This window comes from Monodon monoceros, unplaced genomic scaffold, assembly GCF_005190385.1.
Source record: "Monodon monoceros isolate NGI ecotype Baffin Bay Population unplaced genomic scaffold, NGI_Narwhal_1 Super_Scaffold_9, whole genome shotgun sequence".
Taxonomy (NCBI): Eukaryota; Metazoa; Chordata; class Mammalia; order Artiodactyla; family Monodontidae; genus Monodon; species Monodon monoceros.
In genome coordinates this window covers 20,180,247-20,200,798 of record NW_021703786.1, presented here as the reverse complement: position 1 = coordinate 20,200,798, position 20,552 = coordinate 20,180,247, and the positions used below count along the sequence as shown (strand labels likewise).

The 20,552-nt window shown below is 58.9% G+C and overlaps 1 protein-coding gene across 1 annotated transcript; it reads left to right on the top strand.

The window, feature by feature from the left end:
- The first annotated feature begins 36 nt into the window (after window positions 1-36).
- Window positions 37-19,731, top strand: PLCD3 (phospholipase C delta 3). The gene is made up of 16 exons (XM_029211601.1): window positions 37-785; window positions 10,532-10,693; window positions 10,792-11,020; window positions 11,363-11,501; window positions 12,360-12,588; window positions 13,055-13,256; window positions 13,428-13,572; window positions 14,407-14,559; window positions 15,691-15,834; window positions 15,977-16,127; window positions 16,967-17,083; window positions 17,721-17,887; window positions 18,060-18,195; window positions 18,286-18,435; window positions 18,578-19,531; window positions 19,625-19,731. Exons 1-15 carry the CDS (start codon window positions 635-637, stop codon window positions 18,664-18,666), a joined length of 2,364 nt encoding a protein of 787 aa, XP_029067434.1. The 5' UTR covers window positions 37-634; the 3' UTR covers window positions 18,667-19,531; window positions 19,625-19,731.
- Window positions 19,732-20,552: the final 821 nt, after the last annotated feature.

Sequence of the window (20,552 nt, the reverse complement as noted above, 5' to 3'; positions counted from 1 at the left end):
AGTCAGTTCCCACTCCCCCCCACCCCCCACTCCTCCGGTTCGGGCTGCCCTGCCGCCCGGCTAAGCTCCCGGGGCTTTCCGGGCCCGCGGACCCTAGGCCCAGGACTATCCGGCTCGCGGACCCTATCCCCTGTCTGGCTTCCTTCTGAGCCCTCAGGCGGGACGGGGAGGAGGAGGGTGGAGAGGGGTCCTGAGTCCACACTGAGTCAGGGTCCGGGGAAAGGAAAGGGTGTCTGTGCCAGAGGGCAGCCGTCGCTCCCTCCGATGCCTCCCCCCAGCACCGTGGGGGCTCAGGACTCCGATAGGGCCGGGATCCCAGGACCGCTCGGAGAATGGGGAGGCGGACTCAGGAGCAGGGGCCTAACGTGGAGACTCGGGGTCGCGGGTCAGGCCCCCTCCCCACACTTCCTCTAGGGCACGGTTCCCCGCCTGGGGTCGCCGCCCCCTCGCACCTCCCCACGCCATCCTTGGCCCCGCCCTCTCCCTCCGGGTCCCTCCTTCCCTAACCCTCGTCCCTCCCTCTTTCCCTCCTCCCGACACCTCCTCCTCCCGACTCCCTCACGGCGCCGCCAAGTTTCTTCGCTCGACACCGCGCACAGACCCCGGGCCCGGCCCCGGCCCCGGCCCCGTGACCATGCTGTGCGGCCGCTGGAGGAGCCGCCACCGGCGGCGCGAGGAGCCCCCGGTGCCGGCCCAGGTCGCAGCGCCCGTCGCGCTCCCGTCCCCGCCCGCACCCCAGGACGGCGGCAACAAGAGGCCCGGGTTGCGGGCGCTGAAGAAGATGGGTCAGTGAGCGGCTGGGGCGGCTCGGGGTGGGCGCGGACGGGCCCCGGGGGCGCAGCCTGGGAGGGTTGGGGTGTTCCGGCGAGCCGTTGGTGGGCTTCCCAATGGGGCTGTGGGGAGTCCGGCGAGGGATGGAAGGCCAGCACCGTTCCAGCGGGGTAGGGGAGGTCGCACCTGGGGTCACCCGAGGTCCTGGGGTCCGAGCGAGGCTCCCAGGATGGCTTTTGTTTTCCACCAGGAGGCGCCTTACCTTCGGGTCAGAAAGCCAGAGTTGCCTTCTCAGATTTGAGGGAAGTCAGTGGGGGAAAGGAAAGTAACTATGGTTTATCAAGCATCTCCCAGACACTGGCCAGCACTGGGTGGTTACAGATGTGGTGCCCTTCAATCTTCTTCACCTTCCTGAGAGGCGGGTGGTATAATCCCCATTTCACAGATGAGGAAACTGACTCAGAGAAAGTCAGGAATTTGTCTATGACCACACAGCTAATAGAGGGCAAAAGTTGGTATGTACCCCACACTGCCCCTGGCCCCCTCTCAGAACCAGGGCAAAGTGGGACTGACTGGGGGTTTGAGGGCTTGAACGAGGGGGTTTATATGTGAGAGTATTTTATACAATGTAAAATACTGTAAAACTGAAGTGGTGTAGTAGAACTGTGGTCGGTGGAATAGTTAATGAAGTGGGGCTGAGGGAACAGAGGGCAGGGCTGCCCGAAGACCTGTGTGAATCTTGGAGCAAAAATCAGAGGTCCCGATAGCCGGTCTTACCTTCTCTTTACCACTGTCCTCCACCCCTTGTTCTTTTTTTTAAGATTTTTAAATTTTTTAATTTATTTAATTTATTTATTTTTGGCTGTATTGGGTCTTCGTTGCTGTGCACAGGCTTTCTCTAGCTGCGGCGAGGGGAGCTTCTCTTTGTTGAGGTGCACGGGCTTCTCATTGCAGTGGCTCCTCTTGTTGCGGAGCATGGGCTCTAGGCGCGGAGGCTTCAGTAGTTGTGGCTCGTGGGCTCTAGAGCGCAGGCTCAGTAGTTGTAGTGCACGGATCCACGGCATGTGGGATTTTCCCAGACCAGGGCTCGAACCCGTGCCCCCAGCATCAGCAGGCGGATGCTCAACCACCGCACCACCAGGGAAGCCCCACCCCCTGTTCTTACTTCTGCCTCCTCTCATTCATTTGACCTGAATTTATTGAGTGCTGTGTTCTGAGCACCGTGCCTGGCACTCTCCTTATGGAGACAGAAGACGTGGTCTCTGCCCTACCTTTCATCAATCACACATGCATTCCACAGACATTTATTGAGTGCCTATATTATGCTCTGCCCTGGGGATTCAGCAACGAACAAGGCAGACACAGTCCTGGCCCTCAGAGAGCTGAAGTACCAGCAAGGATGTCAGACAATGAAGCAAAGAAATAAGGCTATGAAGGAAGGACCAAGATGCTGGCGAGCCCTGGCTGCACCCTGGAGCTGGAGGGAGACTAGAGTGAGGCAAAAGGGGAGAGGCAGGTGGAGGCTGGGTCCTCAAGGCCCCTGCTTATAAGATTATGGACTTTCTCTGGAGGGTGACAGGAGCCCGGGAAAGGTCTCAGGCCGGAGGAGAGAGGCAGGAATTGTGTAGAGTAGGGGTGGGTTGGACGAAGGCAGGGGTGAAACAAGGAGACCCACAGGAGGGAGGTTGAGGAGTCAGCTGGGCAAGCTGTGTGTGTGCGGGGGGGACGGGGAGCTCAGAAGTGGGCCGGTACAGCCGAGATGGATTCCAGAACTACAGGGAGATGCACTGGGCTGGACTTTGCAGTTGGTGGGATCTGGAAGGTGTCTCTAGTGGGTGGCAGCGTCATCATCCTGTGGTCTAAGGGGCAGTGGTGGTTTGGGGAGAGGTTGATGGCCATGGGGAGTTGAGGTGCTGCTGAGATAGTCAGGGCTGGTGTTGGGCCAGAGAAGCAGCCCCAGGAGTCAGCTGCCTGCGGGGGTTATGGGTACCATGGGAGGGCTGAGGTGATGCTGCTGCACACCTGCCTGCCTCCTCATTCCATACATTTTTGCTAAGCCCCGTCCGCATCCTCATGCCAGAGCGCAGTGTCAGGGCTGGGGCTGCGGAGATGGAGGACACAGCACCTTGCCCTGGGGGAATGAACAGTCTAGTGCCAGGAGCCACTTGTAGACAAATAATTACAGCTGAGCCCAAGACTCATTACCCTTTGGCTGAGTAACGTTGAACGGGAGCTCCGGGCACCCCGTGACAGTGACACTCTTGGGAACTATGTGGGTGTCAGAATGCCATCTGGGCCACCCTCCCTCCCCCGACTGCTGCACCGTCCTGTTGAGTGACTGCCTTCAGAGAGAGGAATGTCAAGTCTGTGGGGAGTGTCCCTTCCCCAGGCCTCACTGAGTCCAGGTGGAGGTGGAGGTGAAACCCAGGTGTCCTGGGGCCCAACTGCCCTGGCCATAAAGGCCCAGTCCTAGGTCTACCAGCCAGGTAGCTTCCGCGATGAGCCCTGCAGCTGCTGCCTCTCCTGAAATGACCCTCAGGGCTGTGTCCTGTCACCGCCTTCGCCACACCCCTTAGTCTAACAGAGGACAGATTTTCTTTCCGATCAGGTCAAGAGACTAGAGCAGGGAGTGGCTCAGAGTCAAAGGTGAAGAGGGGCCCAAGGAAAAGAAAGGGGGGCCATACTGGGGGAAACCGAGATGAGGGGGGACGGACAGCAGCCCCCGCATTGAGTGGGAGTCATTTGTGGAGCCTAGGGTCCACTCCGCTCCCATCCCCCGCCCCCAGGCTGGGCTGCTGGCCTGGCCTGCACCAGGGAAGCCAGGGAACAGTTGAAGAGCTAGAAGAGGAGCCCAGTGAGCACCGGGGCAGGGCTGAGCTCTCAGTAGCCCAGATCCTACTTAATCCTCGGCCACCCCAGGGGAAGGTGCTGTCACTGTCCTCACAGATGAGAAACTTGAGGTGAAGGGGGTGAAGTCACCGGCCCAAGGTCGCGCGGTTAAGAGGCAGCGTCTGTCTGCCACCAAAGCCATCGTTTTCAATGAGGGCTCTTTTTAATAAGAAACCGCGTTTCTTTTCTTTTTTTTTCTTTTTAATTAATTAATTTATTTATTTATTTTTGGCTGTGTTGGGTCTTCATTTCTGTGCGAGGGCTTTCTCCAGTTGTGGCGAGCGGGGGCCACTCTTCATCTCGGTGCACGGGCCTCTCACCATCGCGGCCTCTCTTGTTGGGATCACAGGCTCCAGACGCGCAGGCTCAGTAGTTGTGGCTCACGGGCCTAGTTGCTCCGCGTCATGTGGGATCTTCCCAGACCAGGGCTCGAACCCATGTCCCCTGCATTGGCAGGCAGATTCTTAACCACTGCGCCACCAGGGAAGCCCTCAATGAGGGCTCTTTATTGCTGGAATTAATGAATACTAATTAACACCTTTATAACACTGTGCGAGCGCTTTTCTCGTATTAGCTCGTTTAATGTCACAACCTTATGAGGTAGGTGGGACCATTAGCCTCATTTTACAAGTGAGGAAACTGAGGTTCAGAGAGGTTCAGTAACTTGCCCCGGATTCCAAGCTGGGAAGTAGCTAAGAGAGGATTTGAACCCAGGAAGTCTGGCCCAGTGTGCAAGCCCCTAACACAATGAATGAATGAGTGATTTAAGCCTGGTGGGGAGGGGCCTGCTACACCCCTCTCCCATAGTGGTTCTGCCAGCTGCCAGGGATGTCCTCATAGGGCTACCAAAAAATATATATCAGTATGTCCCAAATTATGTAAATATTTGATACTAAAATATTATTATTTTTTGTTCATCTGAAATTCACATTTAACTGGGCATCCTGAATTTTGTCTGGCAGCCCTATCTCCCCAGAGCCTGGAACTGTCCCTGTGCCCCCGATGCTCCACCCTGCCCCTAATCCTCCCTGTGATCAGAGCACTAAGTGGGCAGAATCTGTTGCCTTCCCTCCCCCGTCGGCACACACCGCCAAGTGCCGCAGGGGAAGTGGGCACTCCCGATGGCCTGCCCAGGGCATCTCCTGCAGGGTGAGTGGGGCTGCCAGGGGCGAGGTTGGCAGGTGGGGCGGTCTTCAGAGCAGCCCCCGGTCTGGGTAGGTGCCTGGCCTGGGTGGTGGGAGGGGTGGGCAGCCCTCCTGGTCACGCCGGCGTGTGCCAGGCAGGGCTGGGGGGCTGGCTCTGCCCTGCATCCTCGCCCCCTCACCTCTCCTCCTTCCTCAGCTCTGAGGAGCCCCGCTCCACGATCTCAGCCCCCAAACAGGCTTCACGCCTGGTCTGGCCCTGTGGAGAAGAGTGCTGCCACCTTTATCGCACTACGTCCACCCAGAGCAGGGGAAGCACCGCCTGCCTTTCTTGACTTTGTTGATGCTTCAGGGAATGTTATGGATTCTGGCACTGAGCTCCGCTAGGCTCTAGCCTTGGGTGTGGCAGCCAGTCAGGGCGAGGGGGACACGTTTGGTACCCGAGGTGCTGAGGCTACCTGCTGGCTTGAGGATTCCGGTGGGAAGGAGTTTGAGACCCCTCGCCATTGCCTGTCCCCTCCCAGAGCCTCATGGCCTCAGTCACCGGGGAAAAGCTGCTCTTCCTCCCCTCCCCCCGTTGGCATGAAGCTGTCGGCTGTCGCTGTTCCCTGCATGTCTCACATTCCTACTGGAGTCCCGTGGGCCCTTCCTGAGTGTGCACTGGCACACACACACACACACACACACCTTAGTTTCCATGCCAAGCTGACCACCTCCCACCCACCAACCCCATACACACACACACACACACACACACACACACACGATAGGCACACACCACCCTACACACACCTTCACTCCTTACACACCCTGCTCTCTGCATACACGCCCCGTGACCACACAGCACTCCCACCCCTGCCACCAGCCCACTCTGGCCTCTGCCCACCCCCTGCACGGCCCCTGCATCCACCCCTGCCTTGGGCCACCCACACTGTTTTTAGCATACACAGCTAGTCCTCTCTGATCATCAGTGGCCCATCTGTGAGAAAGGTGGGATTGAAGGGCCAGGGATAAACTTGGCCTCCCCACAGCCCCTTGCAGCTCTGCCAGTGAGGCAGATTCCTGCCCGCAGCCTTGGCCCCAGACCACACACAGCCCAAACCGCCCAGGCTGCAGGTGGTTACTGGGAAACTGTGGGGCTGCCCGTCCCTCACCACCTCCCGGCCCCTCTCTGGGGGCTGAGATAAGTGGCTCAGGGAAGGTGTCTGGGCCCCAGCTGATGACACAGGGCGGGGAGGGGCCCAGCTGGAAGCCATGGGACTGAGGAGCAGGAATGGAGCAGAATACCCGGGTGCTTGCCCACCCCCCACCCCCGACACTGCCTCGGTTTCCTTCTTTGTTATCATTTACTGTGAGCCCCCTGTGGGTGGGCCCCAGACAGAGAGCCCTGTGTGCTCCTTCAGTCACACAGAGCCCTTTGGGTGAGGCCCCCCAACTCTGAACGCACCCCAGCTGCCCCGTGACCCTGGACAAGTTCGTTAGCTGCTCCGTGCCTCTTCAACAGCTTTATTGAGAATTAATTCACATCCCATACCATTCGGCCATGTAAAGTGTACAGCGGTTTCTGGCATATTACATTATTATTATTATTATTCTTTGGCTGTGCTGTGTGGCATGCAGGATCTTAGTTCCTCCACCAGGGATCGAACCTGTGCCCCCTGCATTGAAAGCGCGGAGTCTTAACCACTGGGCCGCCAGCAAAGTCCCTTAATTTTTAAAAATTGTGGTAAAATATATATAACATAAAATTGGCCACGTACACCATTCTGAAGTGGGTAATTCAGTGGCATTAATTACATTCACAATATTGCGCTATTTCTAAAACTTTCCGTCACCCTAAACAGAAACTCTGCAACCATTAGGACATAAGTCACCATTCTTCCCTTTCCCCAGCCCCCGGTAACCTCTAATTTACTTTCTGTCTCTGAATTTTTTTAAATTGAGGTATAAGTGATATAAAATCTGTTTCTGTGAATTTGACTGTTCTAGTATCTCATGTAAATGGAATCGTACATCATTTGTCCATCTTTTTTTGTTGTTGTTGTTGTTGTGCGGTACGCGGGCTTCTCACTGTTGTGGCCTCTCCCGTTGCGGAGCACAGGCTCCGGACGCGCAGGCTCAGCGGCCATGGCTCACGGGCCCAGCCGCTCCGCGGCATGTGGGATCCTCCCGGACCCGGGCACGAACCCGTGTCCCCTGCATCGGCAGGCGGACTCTCAACCACTGCGCCACCAGGGAAGCCCGCATAATGTTTTCACGGTTCATCCGTGTTGTAACAGAGATCAGATTTCACTCCTCTTTATGGCTGAATAATAACCCACTGTATGCATAGACCACATTTTGCTTATTCATTCATTTGTTGATGGACGCTTGGGTTGTTTCCACCTTTTGGTACTGTTTGTCCTCATTTTTACTACTGTTATTTCGTGATTGTTCCCCCACCTGCTCGGTTGAGGTGGCCATGGTGCTGGCCCAGCCCAGCTCCAGGTTCAAGGCAGAGATGGATAGATAGAGAATCCACGGAAACCACGGGAGGCAGGCAGCTTGCACTCCTGCTCCAAGCAGGTAGGAATGAGGTCGAGGAAACATCTGTGGGTTTGGATCTGGTGGGACCGATAAATGTTTACTGGGTGGCTAGGCAGAGGGCCAGGCCCCTCTCAGTATCACTGCCCAGGGCCTGGGCCTGCCTCCTGACCTCACGCCCTTACCTCCCTTGGTCCTGCCCCTCCCATCTGACAGCTCAGCCCCCTCACTACCCTGGGGTTCAGAAGCTCAAGCAATGGAGAAATAGAGGCGCCCGCCCAGGGACTCAGCACCTGGCCCAGCCTGGCACTTCACCCTCGTTCTGTGTGGCATTTCCTCTGGCAGTGTGGTTGGAGGACAGTGTGGTCCAAGGGGCAGTGTGATCCGGGGGGCCTGTGCTGGTTGGGTGGGCAGAATGGAATGTCACCCCTTCCCCCAGCAGGCTCCTGGGGAGCTGGGGGTGAGAGCCAGGAGTAGGGGCCTCCTCAGCGTGGGAACCTGTCCCAGTGGGGTGCTGGTCGGGAGCTCAGGCTGCCTTTCTCCATGTCCTGTTTGCAGCAGGTTCTGGACAAAAGAGGCCTTCAGTGACTCACCTCCATTTCCAGCCTTAGTCATGCACCAGCCCCCCTCCTCCACCCCCCCCAACCTCTGGCCTTGGCATCACAGGGCTGGCCCAGTCAGGGGAGGTGGCTGCAGCTGCAGTGCCTGGTTGTCATGGGGATGAGGAGTCCCCTTTCCCATAGCTGAGGGGGTGGTGGAGGGGCGGGCTCAGCCCTGGTGGCGCTTCAGGTGCCCCTGAATGCCCTGCCCCCCACTCTGTTGTTCCTCAGGATGAGAGAATGCAGAGGTTGCCTGGATGTGGGGAACCTGTGGGGATAGGGGCCTGAGGGTCTGGTGAGTCTCTTGGCCTGGCACATGCCAAGTTCCAGCTCTTTACCTGGAAGAAGGAGGGTTCCACCTCCCCTTCCTGGCTAGGTGGCACTGAGTGGGCATTGACCCTTCCAGAAGGCCACAGTCTAAACCCTGAGAGACGCCTTGGAGCCATTAGGGTCACAAATTGGCCCCAAGGGGGACCATAGCCTCTTAAGGATGGCAGGTTTCTCCTCCTGCCCCTGAGTCCATGATTCTCCATTATAGTCACTCTCAAAGTCATAAGGTAGCTTTTTAAACATACAGATGTCCAACCCCCAACCTGTACCTGCTGGATGAGAATCTCTGGGTCATGGGTTTTGCAACCTCCACCAGGTGATTCTGATGCACAGCCGGAGTTGAGAAACCCTGACCCACAAGACTGCTGCCCTGACATCTGGACAGATGGCTCAGGGCTGGGGCTAGAATACACTTAGTCCCCAGCTGTCTGTCCATCTGCCTCCCCTTTCAGAAAACACTGGCTGCAAGCCTGGCTCTGGGACAAGCACTGAGGTGAGGATATCCCAGTGCTTGGGCTTATTAAGGTCCACTGAAATTACAGTTTAGGTGGGGTGATTTAATTAAAGTAAAAAGTGTTGCTGGTAGTCAGGGAAGGAGAACTCCTATTTGAGGACAAATCAGGAAAGACTTCCTGGAGGAGGTGGTCCTTGAAGGACCCCAGTGTGAGGAAGAGATGGGAGAATGATCCTACAAAGGCTCCTAGAGAGAGTGAGAGGAAGCCCCAGGAATTTAGACTTGATTCCTCAGGTCAGGGTTTGCAGCTGGGCAAGCAGGGTCCTTGGGGCCACAAAGCCTAAAGCCAAACCCAGTATTGGGAGCTTGTTAAAATAAAGGGAGGAAGAGAGGCCCACTGTCTTGTTTCTTTTGGCCCAAACAGTGGTGTTTTGGGGTTTTTTGTTTCAATTTGATTTAATTGCCAACATTGAAAAATCTGGAGGCGTCACATATAAATCCAGATTCAGTTCTCTGGGAACTCTGGGCCTTCATCCACTCCTGCCTGCCTCCATCCTTCCAAAGGGTGTGGACCCTACAGTTGGTCTGGTTTCCACATGTTCTGTTGTCCCCTGGCTCAGAAACCTTTGGTTTTGACCCCTGCTGAGGAAGATCTGAGCAGGGTGTGGCCCTACCAGGACGGGCAGCATCTTGACTGAATTTTGGGTTTTGTTGCAGCTACTGTTGTGGTCTCCATTTTGTGAATGGCGAACGTGAGGCTTAGAGCAGTCACAGGGTAGTGCCACCAGGGCCGTGTAACTGGGAAGTGACAGAGCTGGTATTTGACTCCTCGGACCCTGCTCTTTCCTAGGTCCTCAAGCCCAGGGTGGTTGCAGGGAGTTGGGGAGGGAGGAGGATAGAAGGAGCAGAGGGGTCAGTGTAGTGGCCAAGGGCGAAGGTGCTGGAGCCTGACCTCCAGGGTCTGAAGCCTGCTTCTGCCACTCCCCAGCCATGGAATTCTGGCAAGTTGCTGAAGCATCTCTGCACTTGTTTTCTCGTGTGTTAATACGTGAGTGGGGTCTGGCATGTAGTAGGTACTTTGTAAGCATTTTGTCTTATTAAGAAGGATGGACGCTGTGACCGGAGAGCACATGTGGGCTCAGGGGTTACACGGGGTTGTGACAGTGGCTGGGCAAGGGGGATACCAAGTGTCACAGGAGATCATGCTTTCAGCTGGGCCCCACCAGGGCATCTGGAGATCAGCCCCAGGCTGGCCAAGGCAGGACTGGGCCTGGCATGCTTGGTCTGAGACCCTGGAGCCAGAGTGACCTCTGCTGTCCTCCCTTGTCTTCGGGAAAGCAGAGGTGAGGAGCTTGGGTTGCAGCAAGAAAGATTTAGGTTAGATAGTGAGACTACCCTCTTGATGGTCAGGTTTTCGTGTCAAGGGAAAAGGCTGTTGATGGCAGATTCCAGGCTTGAAGGCTGGAGGCCGTGATGGAGGGGAGTGGCAGAAAGAGTGACCTTTAGCGAGGCCTGAGTCCCAGGCGCTGCCTTGAGCTCTGCTCTGAGGGCCTCCAGACGAGGCTGCTTGACACGGGGGAGGGCAGGCCTGTTACTGGCACCCCTCCCAGGGGGGCCTGGGTGGGACACACCAAGCACAGGCCTTGGGGCCAAAGAGCCTACAGCCAAAGCCAGTATTGGGGCCGGTTACAGGGAGAGGAAGAGCCGCCTGGGAGAGTTTACAGAGGCTTGGGGAGGGAGGCCGCACCTCCCTGCTGGGAGGAGGGTGGAGGGAACCTGCAAGCAGGGCAGGGCAGGATGCCCATCGCCTCCCGCCCCCGCAGGCCTGACGGAGGACGAGGACGTGCGCGCCATGCTGCGGGGCTCCCGGCTCTGCAAGATCCGCTCGCGGACATGGCAAAAGGAGCGGCTGTACCGGCTGCAGGAGGACGGCCTGAGCGTGTGGTTCCAGCGGCGCATCCCGCGCGCGCCTTCGCAGCACATCTGTGAGCTGGGGCCCGGGCGGGCGCGGGCAGGCTGGGGACAGTGGAGGCCCGGCCCCGCCGCCCTGACCCGGCCGCGCGCGTCCCGTCCCTCTCCGCAGTCTTCGTGCAGCACATCGAGGCCGTCCGCGAGGGCCACCAGTCCGAGGGCCTGCGGCGCTTCGGGGGCGCCTTCGAGCCGGCGCGCTGCCTAACCATCGCCTTCAAGGGGCGTCGCAAGAACTTGGACCTGGCGGCGCCCACGGCCGAGGAGGCGCAGCGCTGGGTGCGCGGTCTGGCCAAGCTGCGCGCGCGCCTCGATGCCATGAGCCAGCGCGAGCGCCTCGACCAATATCCTCCCGGGGAGGGCAGCGGACCGCGCGGGGAGGGGGGCCGGCCGTGTGCCGGGAGGACCCTCAGGCCCAGGGGAGGCGTGGCTCCGCCCTTAGGGACCCGCGGTTTGAGATAGAGTCCCTTGTCTTAAGAACCGAGGGTGGTGACGGGGCATCCTGTCTCTGGGGAGCCCGTCCCCGTGGAGGACGTGCGGCTGGGGCACTCAGGGGGTCCACAGGCTGAGGGGAAACCACAGCCCCCAAACCTGGGAGCCCCCAGGGCCGGGGTGGGGGTATGCCATACCTGTCAGTTACCTGTCAGCAGGGGGCTGGGCCCAGCCTGTCTCTAGTATTTCTTGAGCACCCACACCTGGATCCACTTCTATCTGCATCGAGCGGACTCCAACCAGGACAGTAAGATGAGCTTCAAGGAGATCAAGAACCTGCTCCGCATGGTCAACGTGGACATGAACGACATGTACGCCTACAGCCTCTTCAAGGTGGGCATCTGCCACCATTCTGACCTCTGCTCTCTGCCTTCCCCCAGCCATCTGAGTCATCAGTTCCCTCCCCCTTCCCACCCGCCAGCTTTTGTGGAGAGTGGCCTCTCTCTGCAGAAAGGCCACATGTGGGCCTAGGTACACTTTCAGCCCAGTGAAGCCACTGGGCCAGGATGGGGGTGCTGGCCCAGAGCTCCTTTCCTCACCCTCAGGCAGAGCCCAGGAAGGGAGGACCTCAGGCTCATGGGTACACACAGGAGCGCACCCCTCTCCACTGTGGCATGCGTGGCACCTCCACGCGTGACCGTGTGCACCCCACGTGTGGGAGCGCCGACGGGCCCACGGAGGAGGGCTGTGCATCCGTGGCCCAGCTGGATCACGTGGAGACACCTGTGTGGATGTTGGCTGCGACCCCAAAAGACAGGAGGGGCCACGGCACCGGTGCACCTGGGCCGATAGCGCCGCGTGAATTCTGTTGTGTGTTGCTCATTGCCCCTGGGTGTGAACGTGTGAGGCTGAGAACGGTAGCGTATACACGCGGGGGGGGGATTCTGGCAGCGGGGCTCAGCTCTGCCCAGGGCTCACAGTTTTTCCTCCCACATCTTGATTCTTGGAGTAGGTCATGGGGCAGAGGAACAGGCAATGAACCCAAGAGTCCTTTCTTAGAATCCTAGCCCTGTGATTTAGCAGCTGTGTGAGTCTGAGTGAGACCCGGAGCCTGGCTAGCTTTCAGTTTCTCCACCTGTGAAACTGCGGACAGTGCCTCCTTCCCAGACGTGGTGGATGACGGGTGTGTCAGCGCAGGCCAGCTCTCCCAGGGTGTCCTCCTCCTCTGAATCTCTCCCTCCTGCTCTCCAGGAATGTGACCGCTCCAACAATGAGTGGCTGGAGGGGCCTGAGATCGAGGAGTTTCTGCGACGGCTGCTGAAACGCCCCGAGCTGGAGGAGATCTTCCATCGGTACTCGGGCGAGGACCGGGTGTTGAGCACCCCCGAGCTGCTGGAGTTCCTGGAGGACCAGGGTGAGGATGGCGCCACACTGGCCCACGCCCAGCAGCTCATCCACACCTATGAGCTCAACGAGACAGGTGAGGGGTCTGACAGATGGGGCTGGGGCCAACACGGCCCAGGGCTCGGCATCTGACAGGTCCGGGTTCCCAGCTAAGTGGGCTCTGCTATTACAGGCTGTGGGCACCATCTTGGGCAGGTTACCTTGCTTCTCTGAGACTCAGCTGCCACATCTGTAAAATGACATAGTAATGTACCGTCCTCACAGGGTTGGGTTGAAATTAAATGGCATAACTTGGGAGTCCCCTGGTGGCCTACTGGTTAGGATTCCAGCCTTTCACTGCCGTGGCCCGGGTTCAATCCTTGGTCGGGAAACAGATCCTGCAAGCTGCAAGATGTGGCCAAAAAAAAAAAAAAAAGGCATAACTTACGTGGAGTCCAGTCAGTAGACAGGTGCTCACTATTACTAAGTTGAGTGAGCTTTGAGGCATTTTAGGGCCAAGCAAATGGGTCCCCCGTGATGCTCTCTTCTGCCCATTCCTTCAGCCAAGCAGCACGAGCTGATGACTCTGGATGGCTTCATGATGTACCTGTTGTCGCCTGAGGGGGCTGCCCTGAACCCGGCCCACACGTGTGTGTTCCAGGACATGAACCAGCCCCTGGCCCACTACTTCATCTCCTCCTCCCATAATACCTACCTGACCGACTCTCAGATCGGTGGGCCCAGCAGCACCGAGGCCTATGTTAGGTACCATAGTGGGGGCGATGGTGGGAGTGAACGTGTCTGGGAGCCAGTTTGGGGATGGACATGGGGCTCAACTCCCGCCATGGGCTTCCTGGGGCCTACCTGGGGGCCTGTCCATTGCCCTGCTCTGTGCCACCCACATGACACCTGGCCCATCCATCCATCTGTCCGCAGAGCCTTTGCCCAGGGATGCCGCTGTGTGGAGCTTGACTGCTGGGAGGGGCCCGGAGGGGAGCCGGTCATCTACCATGGCCACACCCTCACCTCCAAAATCCTCTTCCGAGATGTGATCCAGACAGTGCGTGACCACGCCTTCACGGTGAGCCCTGGGACCCCCACGCCCAGCCCCAGAGCCTTCCCCATGACATCAGCTGGTCTCGGTTCTTCCAGAAGAAACCCCTGGGACTTCCCTGGTGGTCCAGTGGTTAAGAATCTGTGCTTCCACTGCAGGGGGCACGGGTTCGATCCCTGGTCAGGGAACTAAGATCCTGCATGCCACGTGCGGCGCGGCCAAAAAAACCCCAAAACAAAAAAAACCCCGAAACAAAAGAAACCCCTGCCCAGGGACTCACTTTCACCAAGTGCTGCTGGGACAACTGCCCAACGGGGTAGAATAAAGCTGGGTGAGAGGCTCCCTTCTCCCACCCTTATATTTAGTAAATGTATTAAAATCATAAAATTTCCAGAAGAAAACCTTGTGGGTAGGGAAGGACCTTTTAATTATGACTGGCAAAGAGAAAATCGTGAAAGAGAGGCTCAATGTTGCACCTACATAAAATTGCAACTTCTGTCGAGCCATACAAACCTTACCATCAGCAAATGATGGGCTGGGACCAAAAGTGTGCAACCTAAACGACATGGTCAGTGTCATTAACAGATAAAGAGCATTTATAAAAGAAAAACATTCCTGCAGCCACCCTCAGCTCCCCAGACACTCCACCCCTTCCCCGAGGCCCCAGATCTGACCTCTGCCCCTCCACGTACACACTGACCCCAGTGTGTCCCACATCCACGCACTCAGTCTCCCCCCAGAGTGGGTTCTCCAGAGCCCTGCCTTTGCCTGCCTGGCCTGAAAGGGGTGGGGGGCTGGGCATAGCAGGGGTCCTGGTGGGGGAGGGGTGAGTGACTGAGCTGCTGCCCCTCCCTCCCACAGCTGTCTCCGTACCCCGTCATCCTGTCCCTCGAGAACCACTGTGGGCTGGAGCAGCAGGCTGCCATGGCCCGTCACCTCCACACCATCCTAGGGGACATGCTGGTGACGCAGCTGCTGGACTCCCAGAACCCTGAAGAGCTGCCGTCCCCAGAGGTGATGCTCCCGGACCCCCAGCCTGGGTGGGGGGAGGGTCTGGCTCCGAGGTCCACATCCACCTCCCTTGTTCAGGCCCCCTCCCCTCTCTCTGTCTTAACCTTCCTCCGCTTCTCCGTTCATCTGACATCTGCCACCCTGTGGTCTAGTCACTTGTCTGCCTTCCATTTTGACTAGACACACCCCACCCTGTCACCTGGCATCGAAGGCCCTCTACGACCTGGCCCTGACCTCCCCGCTCTGCCTCCTGCCCACGGAGTCCCTGCAGGCTCGGCCATTCCCATCTCAAAGGCCTTGGTTGACACTGTCTCCTCCATCTGAAGCTCCCTTCCTAGCCATCTGTGCTCGCCAAGCGCCACCAGCTTAGAGCTCTAGCTCAGCGTAAAGGGCCTCTTCCTGTGGCCTTAACAACTTCCTCAGCTCTCTGGCCAGAAATGGTCCTTCCTCCTTTCCTCCCACCCCCCAGAGCATTTCATCTGCCCCTTCAGGACACTCATCCTTTTTGGGCTCTTTGAGAAAACTCTCCTCCTCCTCGCAATCCCAAATTATGCAAGGAATGTAGATTCACCTTTGTGTGTGATTTTTTTTGTCGGTATGAAAATAACATACATATGGTAAAAGAAAAAATGGAGCCGCAGAAAAGCATACACAATGGAACATGGATTTTCCTCCACTCAGGCTCCCCCCTGTCCTATTTCTGAAGAAGCATCTTCAACAGTGTCTTGTGTACCCTTCCAGGACTTTCCCACGCGTATATATAGCTATGTACATCGCTATCTTCTCTTTCAAATGGTGCACGAAGAAGATCATGTGAACACATACTCCACGTGCGCTTCTTTCACATGAGGTCTTTTTTGAAGAGCGCACCTTCTCTTTCACCCCCGAGCCGCCTCACTCATCTTACCGGCTGCTCCGTAGTATACTGACGCTTAGAGGGCCCCCATTAGCCAGGCCCCTGTGGATGGGGCTGTTTCCCTCGTAGGTTTCTTCCTATTAGAAACATCACTCATCTGTGTCTCCTTCGCTGCTCGCCACCCTGGGCCAGCCCCTCACACAGTGGTGGCTGAGTGATAGACTGACCGGCCGACATAGGGGCAAAAGGGCTTAATTTTTCCGTGTTGGTCTCTACAGCAGCTGAAAGGCCGGGTCCTGGTGAAGGGGAAGAGGCTACCAGCCGCTCGGAATGAGGACGGTCGAATTCTATCAGACCGGGAGGAGGACAACGAAGACGAGGACGAAGAAGAGGAGGCGGGGGCCCCAGAGCAGAGGCGGCGGGTGAGTGGGCCTGGCTGGGCCAGCCCGGGCTGGGCAGGGGCTTGATGCCACTGTGGAGCTTGGGGGCAGGTGGCAGAGGGAAGGAAGGTGGGAGGACCAGGGGTCTGGAGTGGGCAGACCCCCGCTGAGGCTCGTCTCCCAGGCCAAGCAGATCTCCCCGGAGCTGTCGGCCCTGGCCGTGTACTGCTGGGCCAGCCGCCTGCGGACCCTGCGCCCTGCCCCAGCCCCACCCCAGCCCTGCCAGGTCAGCTCCCTCAGCGAGCGCAAGGCCAAGAAGCTCATCCGAGAGGCAGGTAGGAGCCGGGACGTCGGGCCTCTGGGGGACCTGCAGGCTCCTGGTGGGTGGTAGATGCTGAAGTTGATCTGGAAAGGAGTGCGAAAGGGCTTCGGAGGCAGTGAAAAGAGGGGCTCAGGGAATGAGTGCCCAGCACATGCCCGGCACCCGGCCAGGCGTACGTAGAGGGAAAAGGGCACAGGGAAGGGGGAGGCTGCTCTCTGCCTTCACCAGCTCACAGCCTAGTGGTGGGGCCAGACACAGATGGATAATTACGGTGCCGGGTGATCAGTCGGGCAGGACAGGCATGACGGAGGCTGGGGAAGCCCAGCAGGAGGGGGTGAGATCAGAGAAGGGTTCCCGAGCAAGTGATGGCTGAGAAGACACCTGACTGAAGGATGAGGCGGAAGCAGCCAGGTGAAGAGGGGGAGGGGACTTCAGACAGGAGGAGCAGGTTGTCCCAAGGCCTGGAGGCTTGAGGTACAGGAAGGGTTCCTGGAACCAGAGGCGTGGCTAGAGGAGTGCTTGTGGGATGAGCCATGAAAGACAGGGGATGCCAGCCTGGGGCCAAGTGCTCCACCCACCAAGTTGGGAACGTGGGGACTTGGGGTGGGAGGCAGTGTCAGGCGGCGGGAGGGGGGGTGTCCCTGCCCCTCTCTGGACTTCAGCAGCCTCCTTGTGAGGACCCCCGTCCCCTCATCAGAGAGAACAAGGAGCGGGGGCGGGGGAGCTGGGGATGGGAGTTCAGCCTCTGTTCCCAGCTTGTCTCTGGAGGTGGGGGAGGGGAGGGGACAGGCCCTGGCACCCGGTGAGCCACAGCCCAGGGGCTGTCACAGTCCTGCCCCAACTCTCCCTCAGGGAACAGCTTCATCAGGCACAATGCCTGCCAACTGACCCGTGTCTACCCACTGGGGCTGCGGATGAACTCCGCCAACTACAACCCCCAGGAGATGTGGAACTCGGGCTGTCAGCTGGGTGAGTGGGAGTGCCAGGGAGAGGGGGTGGGCAGGGGGCCACGGCGGCCCCAGCGGTGATGAGGCCGCACAGCTTTCCAGAAGGTGGAGAAATGAGTCCTATAGATGCCGGTTATTAAAAGACTGATCAACAAGGAAGGTGGGCAAACACAAAGCAGGCTCGTTTGTGTAAACGAGCCAGTGCACAATCTCAAAACTTTTCATGCAGGTGGAAATTAAAAACCTCCGCTCCCACATGCCCCTCATACACACACACACACACAGCCCGGCAGTCCCCACTAAGTCAACGCTGACGAGCGTGTGTTCTGGAGGGAGGCTGAGCAGAGCCAAAGGAGAGGAGCCTGGTCCCCGTGGGGGCAGGGAGGGAAACATGGGGCTTCCTTGGATCCTGCCTCTGGCCCGGCCCCAGGCCCAGCCCCACCCTCCGGCTCCAGCTGTGGAGGCTGCCGTGAAACCCCCTAGCCATGGTAGGGGTGGGATATCGCTACCCAGGCAGTGGGACCCTGGGCCCTCTCTAGAGAGAGCTGAGTCCTCGCCCCATGAGGTGTGTCCGGCGGGGAGGGCAGTGAGACTCCTGAAACTGAGCAGTGAAGAGAGGGCCACTGAGAGCCCCTGCCCTGCCCCCGCTGTGTCCACAGTGGCCCTGAACTTCCAGACGCCAGGTTATGAGATGGACCTCAATGCCGGGCGCTTCCTTATCAATGGGCAGTGCGGCTATGTCCTGAAACCTGCCTGTCTGCGGCAGCGTGACACAACCTTTGACCCTGAGTGTCCTGGACCCCCCAGAACGACTTTCACCATCCAGGTCAGCAGCCTGGACCACACCCTGGCTGGGGTCCCTGTCTGCGGGGTGCCAGCCTGAGGATAGCAGAGGCCTGGGGACAGCTCGCAGGAGGGCGGTCCGCCTCCAGGTCCTGAGCGGGAGGGCCGGTGTGAGCCCCTCGGGCCAGGCTGCAGCTCCCCTCGCTCCCGCGCAGGTGCTGACCGCGCAGCAGCTGCCCAAGCTGAATGCCGAGAAGCCAAACTCCATCGTGGACCCGCTGGTGCGCATTGAGATCCACGGGGTGCCCGCAGACTGTGCTTGCAAGGAGACCACCTGCGTGCTCAACAATGGTGGGGGCCCCACTGGGGCGAGCCGGGGGCAGATAGCGGGGAGCGGGGCAGGTGCAGGGCGGGCTCTTGACGGACAGGCCTGCGCCCTAGGCTTCAACCCCCGCTGGGGGCAGACCCTGCAGTTCCAGCTGCGGGCTCCGGAGCTGGTGCTGGTCCGGTTCGTGGTGGAAGATTATGACGCCACGTCCCCCAATGACTTTGTGGGCCAGTTTACACTGCCTCTCAGCAGCCTGAAGCAAGGTTGGTGGGGTTGACGGGGGTGGAAAGAGAAGGGGGGCCGGGCCTCCAAGACCCTGTTCACCCGGGCTGCCCACTCCCTCCGAGAGCCTGGCCCCGCGGGGCGGTGGGCAGAGAAGCTGACACCGGGCTACCCTCCCGGCAGGATACCGCCACATCCACCTGCTTTCCAAGGACGGGGCCTCACTGTCACCAGCCACCCTCTTTGTCCACATCTGCATCCAGCGCTCCTGACGGCACAGCTGAGCCACCCTGGGTTCTGCAGGTGCCAGTCTGCATCCCTCAGCGGAGGCCCTCTCCTCCTCTGGAGTGGAGGGGTGACGGAGGGCCAGCCCTCCAGCCTCCCACTTAGCCTGCCCGCCAGGCTCTGTTCTCAACTGGGTGCTGAGGGCCGCCTCAGCCCCTCCTGAAGAACAGGCAGTTGATCTTTTCCCTGGGCTGTGAGATGCCCCCAGCTCCTCGGGTGCTCAGCCCACCTGGTCGTCGTGGCTTCTGAAGAGCCAGGCCCGTTGCTGCCAGGAGACTTGGGGAGCAGGACATGTAAGCCCTCAGCCACTCTCTGCCCCGTCCCAGCCTCCTTCCCACAAGGAGCCCAGCCACCCCCTTGCCCCCTCCCCAGGCGATAGCCACCCCGTAAGGCCCTCCTTCCCCCTCCAGGCTTTCTGGGCTCCTCCCTCCAGCTCTGGAACCTGAGCGCCACTCCCTTGTTAAAGCAAGCAGGGAGAGGGAGGCTCAGCCCTGGGTAAACCTAGGAGGAGATTTTTAACTTGTCTTAGAAGAGCCCTGGAGAGGACAGCAGAACAAAATAAAGAAGCAAGTTTATTTTACCATTGCCACCCCCTGAGCACCTCTGAGGCCACACCCACAGGCCTATGAGGAGGGACAGGGCAGAGGGAGCGTCCCTTGGGCCTCTTGCTGCATCTGGGCTCCCTGTCTAAGACAGCCAGGGGTGCTGGAGGAGCTGCCGCAGCTCAAAATAGCCCTGACCCTTCCTCTTGGCTCAAAGCTGCTGCCAGCATCACAAGACTGTGAGGACAGCAGTTCACAAAGCCACCCCCACAGCACGTACACCAGGGGCCTTGGACGGGGAGCGGGGCAGGTAGGTGGGCTTCTGCCAGAGCAGGATTGTTATGGCCCTCAAGGGGGTGGGGACAGGCCTCTGAGGGACTCCAGACAGAGTCCCCCTTTCCAGGCTCAGCTGGGTTCGAGGCCCCTGTCTGCTCAGTAGACGAATCCCAGAGACCTGGAACTCTCCTTCCACCAGCCAACCAGCCTTCTAGACAAAGGCCTGGAAAGCAGCGGGCCGCCCCAGGCCCCCCTAGAGATGCTGGGAGAGGTGCCCAGACACCAGAAGGCAGAATCCAGAGGAGACCTATCAGAAAGGTGACTTTCTGGGATTAAATGTGGAGCCCTGGCATCTGGGGTTCCCTCAAGCAACAGCACCAACCCTGAACAAGGGCTGAGCTTGACGGCAGTTCCCGGAGGATGGGCTGGGGCAGGGGCTGGGCTGGGCTGGGGCTGGAAGCTGCTCCCATAGAACCCAGGGCTGGGCTGTCTCCACCTTCCTGCCTGATGCAGGAAGTGACAGCCTCACCCTGCTCTCGGTTTACACCAAGAGGGGCATTTGGTTCTGAGGAATTAGTGTGTCTGAAAGAAAACAGTCAGACTCTGAAGGGGCCCAGATGCCCCCCTGTCCAGGAACCGTGAAGGAATGGGCTGGGCGGCCTTGGTACACAACACTCAGGCTGTCAGGAGAGGCAGGCGGCCAAACTGCAGCCCCACGGTTGGGGGCACGGTGAGGCCAGGTCCAGTGTTGGCATATGAAGGGCAACTGAGAGTTGTCCGGTCCCCGCAGGGCCTGGGCTGGGGCTCCTGTCAGGTGAACACGGGCGCCCCGGCTGAGCCCCCAATCCTGCTTCTTGTCTCTGGCTTGGTGCAGCAGAGGAAGGGTTTACTGCTAGGAGAAGAGCCCGAAGGCTGGGAAGATGGCCTTCAAAGAGCGAGAGTCTTTAAGGCAAAAAAGCTGACAGGAACTGATTATGGGAGCTGGGGGCAAAGAAGAAACACAGCTCGTAATTCTGGAGACCCCTGGGTGGACACCACCCACAGGGCTGTGTTCT